Source organism: Anas acuta, chromosome 7 (genome assembly GCF_963932015.1).
Source record: "Anas acuta chromosome 7, bAnaAcu1.1, whole genome shotgun sequence".
NCBI classification, from domain to species: Eukaryota; Metazoa; Chordata; class Aves; order Anseriformes; family Anatidae; genus Anas; species Anas acuta.
In genome coordinates this window covers 38,275,187-38,286,118 of record NC_088985.1, presented here as the reverse complement: position 1 = coordinate 38,286,118, position 10,932 = coordinate 38,275,187, and the positions used below count along the sequence as shown (strand labels likewise).

The 10,932-nt window shown below is 58.9% G+C and overlaps 1 protein-coding gene across 1 annotated transcript; it reads left to right on the top strand.

Annotated features, from left to right (window-relative positions):
- The first annotated feature begins 4,183 nt into the window (after nucleotides 1-4,183).
- Nucleotides 4,184-7,097, top strand: NKX6-2 (NK6 homeobox 2). Its single transcript, XM_068689359.1, has 3 exons — nucleotides 4,184-5,017; nucleotides 5,343-5,515; nucleotides 6,241-7,097. The coding sequence occupies exons 1-3, from the start codon at nucleotides 4,603-4,605 to the stop codon at nucleotides 6,487-6,489; spliced, it is 837 nt and encodes a 278-aa protein (XP_068545460.1). The 5' UTR covers nucleotides 4,184-4,602; the 3' UTR covers nucleotides 6,490-7,097.
- Nucleotides 7,098-10,932: the final 3,835 nt, after the last annotated feature.

Sequence of the window (10,932 nt, the reverse complement as noted above, 5' to 3'; positions counted from 1 at the left end):
AAATATGTCCTGTCCCAGAGCATATATCATCCTGTGAAAATGCTACAACAGAGATCATCTAGTCTAAAATGACTTTGTTTTCCATTACTAGCCCAACACCTCTCATTTTTAAACACTAGGGACTTTTTATAGGCGTGCTGCAAAGCAACAGCATCCACAGTGTGAGGAATGCAGAGATACAGTGTGATTACAGGACCTCAGTGTGGACTTTCCTGTTCTCTGTTCTCTCCCTTCAACGCTCTAAGTAGCTTTATGCAGAAATACCCTTTCTCCCTCACTTACTTAGCCTCACTCCCACTTCTGCCACAACAAACAGAATAATTCATCAAAGGAAGTCTGTGTGGAGATCTGCCCTGAATTCCCCTTTTCCTGATCACTCTGTTTTGACACGGACATTTACATCTGCACTTTGGAAGAACATGCAACAGAGTGAGGGATGCTTTCGTGCACTGCATGTGACTTCTTTATTGACCGCAAAGTAAGACAGAGAGCACATGCATTTACACCCAATAAATGTAAACAGAGATTATTCTTACTTGTGGTAGTACGTGCCCTCTCAGACATTTTCAGCTGCACAGAAGCTACAAGAAAAGGTGATTTCTCCATGTGCATAACAAAAAGAAGTACAGATGGGTTAAACAGAACTTGTCTGTCCTGTAGCATTTGATAAGATTACATGCTGAATATATTGGCACTCAAAACAGGGGCAAAACAGTTCCACTACGGAACGATTCCACTTAGGCTCATAAGATGCGGTCTTTATTATCAGGAACCGCCCGATCAAAGCGTGTCGCCGTCAGCAGCCCCTCGAGGAACCGGCGCTCCCTGTCTTCCCGCCGCCGTGTTGCGCGAGCGGGGCGGCTCGCAGGGCGCTCTGCAGGCGTCCGAGCCGGGAGCCCCAGCGCTGCCCCGCGCCGCGCCGCCGCGGCTCCCGCCCCCGCTCCGGGGGTCCTGGGCTCCGGGAGTCCGCGCCGCGCGCCGGCCCCGCGAGCCGCCAGGGGGCGCCGGGAGCGCGCGGCGGGGTCCGGGCCGGGAGCGCGGCGGGGGCGGCCCGGCGAGGTGGCCCGGCGGTGCCCGCGGTCGCTGCGCCCGCGCCTGCGTTCCTGCACTGCAATTAACCTCCGGGAAGCGACCTCTTCTGAAAACAAACGCGCGGGGATCAGCGCACCGCAGCGGGCGTTAGCGCTCCCAGACTGACCCAGCTGGGGGGCTTTATCAGCAGCGCAATTTGCGTGTAGTCAGAAACGTCTCAGACCAGTACCTGCTCCGCCAAAACGCCTGCGGCCGCAGGTAGCGGGCTCGGCGGGTCCTGGCGCCCGCCAGTACCGGCGGCGGGGAGCCCTCGCCGCTCTGGCACCGGGCTTGGCAGCGGGCTCCCGGGGACGGCCTCGTTCCTCCGGCGGCGGAGCCCGAGCTCAGCTTACCAGGGCCACCGGGGCGAGGGCAGCGCCCGTGGGCACCGGGCCGGGCGCGGAGAAGGGAGCGGGCAGCCCGCGGGGGGCCGGGGCCCCGGGGTGCCCGGCGCAGCCGCCAGCAGCCCCGAGCGGCACGGCCTCTGCGGGGCTCTCGCCGACACCTACGGGGCGCTTGGACGCGGATCACCGCGGCAGCCCCTGGGACAGCGGTGTGCAGCCGGGGTGCCCCTGCCGGAGGAGCCAGTGCGGCCGAGAGGATGGGACCGGGGGGGACGGTGGTCCCGGAGGTGCTGCCCGGTGGCGGGGGGCCGGGGCTGTACGGGCAAGGCCCGCTCGTGGTTCCCGCGGAGGGCAGCGGGCGGGCTCCTTCGGTGCCCAGTCATCGAAAAGCCATGGGAAAAGGCACAAAAGCAGTTTTATCGCGCCGCGGAGTCTGCAGAGATAAAAACAAACCAAGCAACCAACCAAAAACAAAGCAAAACAAAACAAAACAAAAAACGTTTATTTCCACCTGGAAAAAATGGAGTATTAGATTGCAGAAAAGCCAATGCACAGGGACAAATGCACATTTAATGCCTAACAACGGTCACTGATTGCATAAATTATCGGGCGGCCTCAGAACACTGCTTTAGCCCAAGCACGAGGATGCTGGAGGGGGCTACTCACAGTGGAGTCCCGAAGTAACCCAGAGGACGGCAGCGGGAGGAGGGCTCGCGCGGCTCTGGAGCAGCGGGCTGCGACGGGTGTGCGTGCGGCGCCGGAGCCAGAAAGCGTCCGCGGGAGGCGGGGGGTGCACACGGACACGGACACGGACACGGACACTCTCCCGTGTCCTCGGGGAGCGCGCGCTCCCTGCCGCCGCCTCGCAGCGAGAAGGCGGCAGCGCGGCCCCTCCCGTCCCGTCCCGTCCCGTCCCGTCCCGTCCCGTCCGTCCCCTGCCGCGGCCCCGCTGCGGAGCGGCGCCTCGGGACCAGGGCGGTGGTGGCCGCGCTCTTACCCTGCTCACCGGTGCGGTGCAAGGCAACGGCGTCCCGCCGGGGAGGCTGCTCCGCGGGCATGGCTGTTTTCTGCCCGGGCAAAGGGTACGCGCTAGCCGACGGGCCCGGCTCGCCTCCGGTCAGCCGAGATGAAAGCGTCCGTGCCGAAGAGCCGGCGTGCAGGGGCGGGAGAGCCGCGGGCGGTGCGCCACGCTCCGCGGGAGGGCGCGCAGCGGGCGCGGCTGGCGTGGCACCGCCCCGAGCTCCGCGATCGGGGCAGCGGGCCGGGGGCAGAGCTCGGGCCGCCGCGGCAGAAAACCGGCGCTGTGCAGACGGGGAGCGCGCCGAGCCGGAGACCGAGGCAGCCCGCGGCGCGCCCGGCGCCTTCCCGCAGCTCCGCGTACCGGGGGAGCGCGGGTGGCACCCGGCACCTCCTGCCCCGCGCACACGGGCAGAGAGCTCACGGGGCTGGAAGCGGAGAGCCCGACGCACCCCTTACGGCTTTCTCTGTTGGCGTTATTTACAACAGAAAGAGGAAAAAACAATGAAGCGTTTTATTAAGCCTCTTTTAGGGCAGCGTCGATTTTAACATTCAGACGTTAAGCTTTTACGAGGAGGCGCGTAAGAAGACGGACACTTGCATCATTTCTAACTTCAGCGACTGAAAATAAAGATCGTTGATCGAGCCCCAGTATCGCTTCCCAAGCTTTGACACGAGGGCTGTTGTTTCAGATTAAACAAAACCGTATGCAAAGGGTTCCGACGAAAGGCATAATTAGATCCGTATGACCACGCCTTTCAGTAACCATTCGATTCATGCTTACTTAGTGAACACTTTGAAAAATTTTAATTCCCCACTTCCTATGGTTAGTATTTTTCTTGATTAACAATGCATCAAAAACACAGGAGAAGGCATTTGTGAGGCAAAGAACGCGCTACGAGTCCCGTTTCCGGAAATATTTTCTGTGAAAGTCTCAAATCGGAATTCTTCTTGTCTTGACAAGTGAGAACATTTTCGGTCGGGAGGAATACCCGTGACAATTTTATTTGCGCAAACGAGCTTCGTGCCGCAGTGATGTGAGGGCCGTTTTTCCCCGCTAAAGGCGAGGCGGTGTACCTGTCCGTCACGTCCCGAAGGAAGACCTCTCAGGCGCCAGCGCGTTTTAAGACGGGTAACAAGCCGGAGCGGCACGGTCCCGGGACGGGCGGTCACTTTTTACAGGCACGCTTTAAGGGTCCGACTCTAACTGGGCGGCGGCAGCCGAGGCGCAACGGCAGACACGGCTCGTTCGCTACCCCCCAGAGACATCGGCTGCGAGCAGCCGCGCTCCTCCCGCTCCCCCGGCCGCGCTCCCGGCCCCGCCGCCGCGGGCCGGCCTCCCGGGGCCGCGCCGCGCTCAGAGGCGGGACCCGCCGGCGGCAAGGGCCCGACGGGGCGGGCGGGACGGTGCCGCCGCCCTCCCAGAGCACGGCCGCGCCGCGCGGCGGAGCCCGGGGCAGCGGAAACGGCGAGCGAGCCGCGGGGCGGGGGCGGGCGCGGCGGAGGCGGCCGCGCCGGGCTCCGGGGTCCCGTCGGCAGCGGCGCGGCCACGTGCGGTGCCGCGCGCCCCCACGGCGCCCGGGGGCCGCCCGGCCCGGCGGTGACGTGTCGGGGTGGGGGCGCTCGCCGCCCGCCGATTGGGCCGCGGCGGCGGCGCGGGGCGGCGGCCGCCCAATGGGCGCGCTGCTCGCAGGTGCCCGCGCGGTTATCTGCGCCCCGGGGCGCGGCGCGGAGCGTCCCCGGTGCTGCCGCCGCCGGGACGCGCGGGCGAGGCGCGGAGCGGAGCCCAGCCCAGCCCAGCCCAGCCGCAGGGCGCGCACCGCCGGGCCCCTCTCCCGCTGGATCCCGCGCGGGAGCCGCAGCCTGCGGGGGCCGCCCCGGCGGCGCGGGACCGTTCTCCCGGGGCTCCTCGCCTCCCCGCGGTGCCGTCTGGCCGCGCGCCGCTCCGCGCTCCGGCCGGGACGTTGGCGGTGCGCGGCGCCGAGGCGCGGGGGCGGGCGGAGCAGCGCCGAGGTTCTCCTGCGCTGAGCAAACTTTGCCGCCGGCTGCCGCTGCCGACCCGCGAGCGGAGAAGAGGGCGACCCGCCCGCGGCCGGCGCTCCCGGCGGGGCCGAGTTCGGGCGGCTGCCGCCTCGCCTGGAGAAGGGCCCACGCTCGCTGATGACCGCAAATGTTAGCGGTGGGGCAGATGGATGCTAATCGCCAGAGCGCGTTCGTCCTCAGCAGCACGCCGCTGGCCGCGCTGCACAACATGGCCGAGATGAAGACCTCCCTCTTCCCCTACACCCTGCAGAACCCCTCCGGCTTCAAGGCGCCGGCCCTGGGCGGACTCAACACGCAGCTCCCCTTGGGGACGCCGCACGGAATAAGCGACATCCTGGGGCGGCCGGTGGGCACGGCCAGCAACCTGCTGGGCGGGCTGCCCCGCATCAACGGACTGGCGGCCTCGGCGGGGATGTACTTCAACCCCGCGGCCGTCTCCCGGTACCCGAAGCCGCTGGCGGAGCTGCCGGGGCGGCCGCCCATTTTCTGGCCGGGAGTGGTGCAGGGCTCTCCCTGGAGAGACCCCCGGCTCGCCTGTCCCGGTAAGTGCGGCCGGTGCCAGCGGGGTGCGCGGCCCGCTGAGCCTTCCCGGCCGGCGGGCCCGGGGCGGGCGGCGCGGCCCTGCAGACGGGGCGAACGGCCCGGCGGAGGCCTTGGCGCCTCGAAGGCGGACCCCGAGAGGGCCGGAGCCGGCCCCGGACCGGACCCCGCTCTGGAGCCAGCGGCGTCCGAGCGGCTGCGGCGGCGGCGAGCTGGGGCAGCCCCGCCGCAGCCCGGCCCCGCTTAGCGCCGGGCGCAGACCTCGCCCCGAGCTCGCGTCGAGCGCAAGCCCCGTCTCTGACAGAGCTGTTTCTCCTCCGGTTTCAGCTCAGACGGGGATGGTTTTGGACAAGGACGGCAAGAAGAAACACTCGCGACCGACTTTCTCTGGGCAGCAGATTTTTGCTTTGGAGAAAACCTTTGAACAGACGAAGTACTTGGCAGGACCGGAGAGAGCCCGCCTCGCCTATTCCCTAGGGATGACCGAGAGCCAAGTGAAGGTAGGTTCCCGCGGCGTGCGGGGTCCCGGCCGGGCACGGGCCTTCCCCGGCCGCCACCTCTCGCCGCCGAGGCAGCGCTGCCGCTGTTCTCTGCGCTGATTGTCGGCGAACATTCAAAGCCGAAGGGCCGTACGGGATTTTTTTGAAGTCGCTTGTAATTTAAGCTACGACATCTAGATATTGGATAAACTGTAGGCCAATTTCTACGTAACTCTATTTTTGTGATTAGGGCTCTTTGTGCTGAAAACGATTTCAGGAAATATACGTACGCAGCCGCGAAAACAAAAGCCCCACGCAGGTAGTTGGTTTCAATAGGTCAGGTTCCCACAGAGACCCTGTCCAGTGACTGGCGCAACTCTTTGTATAGCCACTCAATTTTTTAGGAAAGACTTCAGGTGCCGCGCTCCTTTTCCTGGCCGCCCTGTTTGGTTCTCAGCGGCTGCTCGTTCCGTGAAGCCACGGTGCTACGGTCACCCAGCTCAGGCTGGCGGCAGGTCCGGGAGAGCCGAGGGGTGACCCACGCGTGTCCCTGCGAGCCCTCTCCCGCTGCTGCCCCGCCGCTTCTGCGCGGTGTCCCCCGGCCCGGGGCGGCCGCGGCCCCGCTCCCGCGCGTTCCCCTGCGCGCGGTCCCGGTACCGGGAAGGGGCGGCCGTGGGCGGCGGGCCCGGGGCTGCTGTCGGGCGGGCCGGCGGCGGCGGGGCTGAGCGGCTCCCGTGTCGGTCCAGGTCTGGTTCCAGAACAGACGGACCAAGTGGCGGAAGCGGCATGCGGCGGAGATGGCCTCGGCCAAGAAGAAGCACGACTCCGAGACGGAGAAGCTGAAGGAGAGCTCGGACAATGAGGACGATGACGAATACAACAAGCCCCTGGACCCCAACTCAGACGATGAAAAAATCACGAGGCTATTGAAAAAGCACAAATCCACGAACCTCTCCCTCGTCAGCCCCTGCAGCACCAGCTCGGACACCTTGTGAGGGCGCGGGCACTGACAGCTGCTCTGGGCGCCTGCGGCCGGGTGAGCTGCCACGGTAGGCACTGCGACGGAGACCAATTGTACCTGGATGTTTAAAGTGGTGTGTTGTACAGCCTAAGATGTATGTGAAATGTATATATTTTTTACAGAATAAGTTATGAAATTATTTTCCTTCTCATCGATGTAAATTTCAGAGGAATCTTTCCAACTTCTTGGGTTTCGTTTTGTGCTACTTTAAGGTTTGCCCCCACCCCTTGCCTTTCTTTCAGCCTTCTTGCCGTATTCCTGCTCCTAACAATCAGATTTTGTTACTGTTTTGTATGGATAGCCAAATCCACGCTCAGTCACTTTGTATATAGTAAACTTCAGATTTTGTGACGTATCTTTCTAGTATAAAAACAGATGTTTTCTTTCACTCCCTCCCTCTACTCTTTTTGGCGGTTTGATTTCTCCTGCCTCTGGATTTTACGCTTAATAATACCATAAGAGAAAACAACCCCAAAAAAGCGTGAGAGTAAAAATAGATACTTGATTTTAAATCGGATTCAAATAATATTGTCTCCACACGGGTTGGAAAGACTTTGTATAAATCAATAAATTATTTAACAAGCTTCACCTTTAGCCCCTTTCCCCTTCTCTGACCGTTGCCGCCCGGGGCTGCGCCTCTCCCCCCCCGCGAGTGGCCGCGGGGCAGGGGCTTCTCCCTGCCTTCCCCCCTGCTGCTCCAGGGCATTCGTTTGCACCGGCCGGCCCTGCTCGCCGCGGTGGGGTCCTCGGGTAGGGCCGGGCGGCCCCAGGAGCCAGTTGCGGGCGAGGGCGTCGGCTCCGGGGGGAACGGGGCTCGGAACCGCACAGACACTCGCGACTTGTGCCGCGCTCCGCTGCCCCCAGACCGGGACCGGCAGCGGCTGCGCGGCTCGGGGGGTGCGCCCGCGGGCCGGGGTCCAGCCAGCTCCTGGCAAGAAAGGGGTCCGGTGAGCACCGGCGGGGCGCTACGGGCTCTGCCGCGGGGGAAGGGGGGGGCAGGCGCTCGGGCACCACCCGCTGCGCTGTGCGGGCAGTGGCAGCAGCAGGAACCCCGAAGGCAAACCCCGAGCTCGGCGGCGAAGGCTGCAAGCGCCCTCCCCGCAGCGGCCCGCCGAGCTCCCGGGAAGGGACAGCGGCCGCACGGCACAGCCCGGGGCCGGCAAAGAGCAGCCCACGGGGAGCCTCGCGCTGCCGGGGCTCCGCGGATCTCCTTGCGGGCGTATTGGAGGCCTGGTGGGTGAAGCTTGACCGTCCGGCTGCCTCGGCTTTGCTCCTTTCTGTTTGTTTGTTTGTTTTCTCCGAGGACCGGGCGTTCTGTGTCCCAGCCCCTGCCTCGCAGCCTGAACCGCGGGGCGCCCTGCCCGGCAGCGGGGGGAGGGAAGCAATCCCGCCGCCACCGGAGCGCCTCGGCTCCGGCGGGGCTCGGCCGTCCCGCGCCGCCTGCAGCCGCCTGCCGCGGCCCGGCCCGGCCCCCCCCCGCTCCCCGCACGCAGGCCGGGCCCTGCTCCGTGCCGCCAGCCCCGGGCCGCCCCGGCGTGCGGGGGCGCAGCGCTCGAGGCCCGCGGGGACGGCCCCGGGCGCGCAGCGGCCGTGCCGGGGTTTGCGGCGGTCCGCCCGCGCTGGGCCGGGGGAGGGCGCCGCGGGGCCCGGCGGAGGCACGGGCCCGGCTCCCGCTGCGGCCCCGCTCGGCGAACGGCGCGGCCGCGCCCCACCCGCTGAGCCGAGCCGACCGCTCCGTCGGGGCATCCCCTGCTGCAGGGCTGCGCCGGGCAGGGGGGTCCCGCAAATTCTTACTCACTGAAAGCAGGGGCTTGGCGAGACCTCGCTCAACTTGCACCACGTCTACCAACGGAGTAAATCAAATTTAGAAATTAATCTTCGCTTCGGCTTTGAACACACTGAGCCACGACGCTGGAATCGCAGCGAAGAACCGGAGCCGGTTCCATGGCTCCTAAGGGAAAATGACAGTTTAAAACAAACCAAAACTACAACAAAATCCCACACTTGATAGTCGGGATTATTCACCCCCGCTCCTTTCCTTATTTCTTAAAAAGAAGCGTGCCCCGAGGAGCTCGAAATCTCTGCCCGGTGCAGAGCACCTTCCCGCAGGAGAGGGCGGCTCCGCCGCGCAGCCGAGGGGCTGCCCCGAGGGGACGGGCCCCGCACCGCGGTCACCGGCGGTGCCACGGGGTGATGCGGGAGCGCCGCGGAGAGAGGCTTTTGCGGATGGGTCACCGGACGGAAACCCGATACGTCTCGGTGGCGCAACTCTTATTTACCGGCCTTTGTAGTGTCCTGCAAATGGGAATGCCATCTTGGGAGCGTTTCCGAAGCCCTAACCGCCGTGTGAGCCTCGCACCTTCAAGAGATAACGCCTTTATCTATCTATCTATCATCTATCTATCTATCTATCTATCTATCTATCTATCTATCTATCTATCTATGCTAAAGTTGCGTTTTATAAATTAAATTTGAGACTTTCAACTCAACAAATTACCTTGACAAGTCACCTGTGTAACTAACTCCTCTAGATGGGTTAGGACTCTTCATGGTCTTGCAGTTTATAGCTCCGGTGAATTTATCTATAAATGAAGCTTCAGCCTGAGTTTGAAAAGGCAGTTTTTATTTTTTTTTATTTTTTTTCTCCCCTAAAACCAGAGATAATCATGAAGGAGTTTATGGTGGCATATTTATTGAACTACTGGGGACTGGCATCTCATCAATAGCTCATAAAATTGTATTACTCTCTGTATGTTAACACTTACTCTGATACTGACTCCTAAATGCCTTTTTCTCAGTTTTTATTGTGTTTTGATTAACACTACTAGCACATTCTATTATGTGTGTTTTCACTCAAAAAATGCCCCTTTTAATTGGCAGGAGATTAAAAGGTAATTCATTATTAAGGAATCTGACAATTTAATAATTTCTGTGTAATCCCCAATGCTCAAATTAACAGGACAGACACAATCACATTCACCATGATCAGTTTTATTGCTTGAGAACCAGAGTACTCATTTCTAAAGGCCTTCAAAGTTACCATGAGTTGAGTTTGCTTAAATAGAATTACTGTGTGGTTATAATGCAACATGGCACAATAACAATACAGAGCTGCAGACATCCTTTGGGCAACAGTACTTAATACAAACCCAGATTGTACTGTTGAGAAAACATTCTGCAAGCAGACATCAAATCATTTTCAACGGTAGTGATTTATACCAAAATCAAGCATCAATCTAATGCCATCACGCAGTCCATGAACTCTGTAGTGTTCTAAATTAAATCAATAAAACATACATTTGTGTTTCATCAACAGACTCCCTAATCACCTTTTAATGTTGTATTTAGTGGTGGGAGAAACAAGATTATATCGTAGGCTGCACTGAGCTACTAACCAGGAAAATTTACAGTCTTTTTTTTTTTTTTTTTTTCCTTTAACACTGTATGGATACAGTCCGTGCCCAATACAGTTGCTACCTGAAGCAGACTATTATTTTCTTCTCCCATGTTGTTATGTTTTAATATAGAATACTTGGCACCATAAAACAGTAACAAAAGACAGACAAAAACAGTTTACAAAATTCTGGAAAGTTACACCCAAACCTAGCTAAGAACTTCACATTCAATCCTTAATATTACATAGAAAGAAGGGATTATAGGAGTAACAAAGTGAAACTGCTAATATATGTGCTATATAGTAAGCTATATATCTGTATCCAGGATGGCACTGCTATATATCATTATATAAATGTTGGTTGTTGATGTACACTTAACTAAACCTGCTAAGACTCCAACACTAACTGCTGATATGGCACTCTCAAGCATTCATATTGGAAAGTATATTTAGCATAAGTTTTGGTCAGGTTTATAAATTATTTATATATCTGTGTATATATACACATACATACATATATATACACACACATATATATGTATGTATAGAAAGCAGCTGCTGTGTGATTCAAAAACCATGTAACATGGCAGTATAGTAAATAACAAGAAAAAAAATATAAAAATGAAAAAAACAAAATACTAAAACTAAAACACAAACCAAAATCCTTGGTTGACAATGAAAATACCATTTAAAACCATCGATATCTCTATCTATACAATCCAATGTACAAAACCCCAAAGTGGTAAAGATATATAATGTTAGGCATGACACCTTTAAAAGTTTATAATATGCTGAAATAGCTTTTCCACATTGACAAACACTTATTAAAAGTTGAAGGTTGTGAAATCTAAAATACATAACATCTCTGCTGTCTATTTAGAGTTTTGGCAACAGAATTGTGACATATATATAAAAAATAATTCCACATTTCTACTTGATGTCACATGAACATACAAGACAGTGAGGTATGTGAGGCTTTTCTCAAACAGAGTCCAGATGCTGAAGCATAGTGTACGATCAGCA

Bases quoted from the DNA above. Each gene is read 5' to 3' on its own strand.
- NKX6-2 (XM_068689359.1), top strand. From the start codon at position 4,603: ATGTTAGCGGTGGGGCAGATGGATGCTAATCGCCAGAGCGCGTTCGTC. The intron at 5,018-5,342 runs GTAAGTGCGGCC...CTCCGGTTTCAG, and splicing joins CCCCCGGCTCGCCTGTCCCG to CTCAGACGGGGATGGTTTTG. The intron at 5,516-6,240 runs GTAGGTTCCCGC...GTGTCGGTCCAG, and splicing joins TGACCGAGAGCCAAGTGAAG to GTCTGGTTCCAGAACAGACG.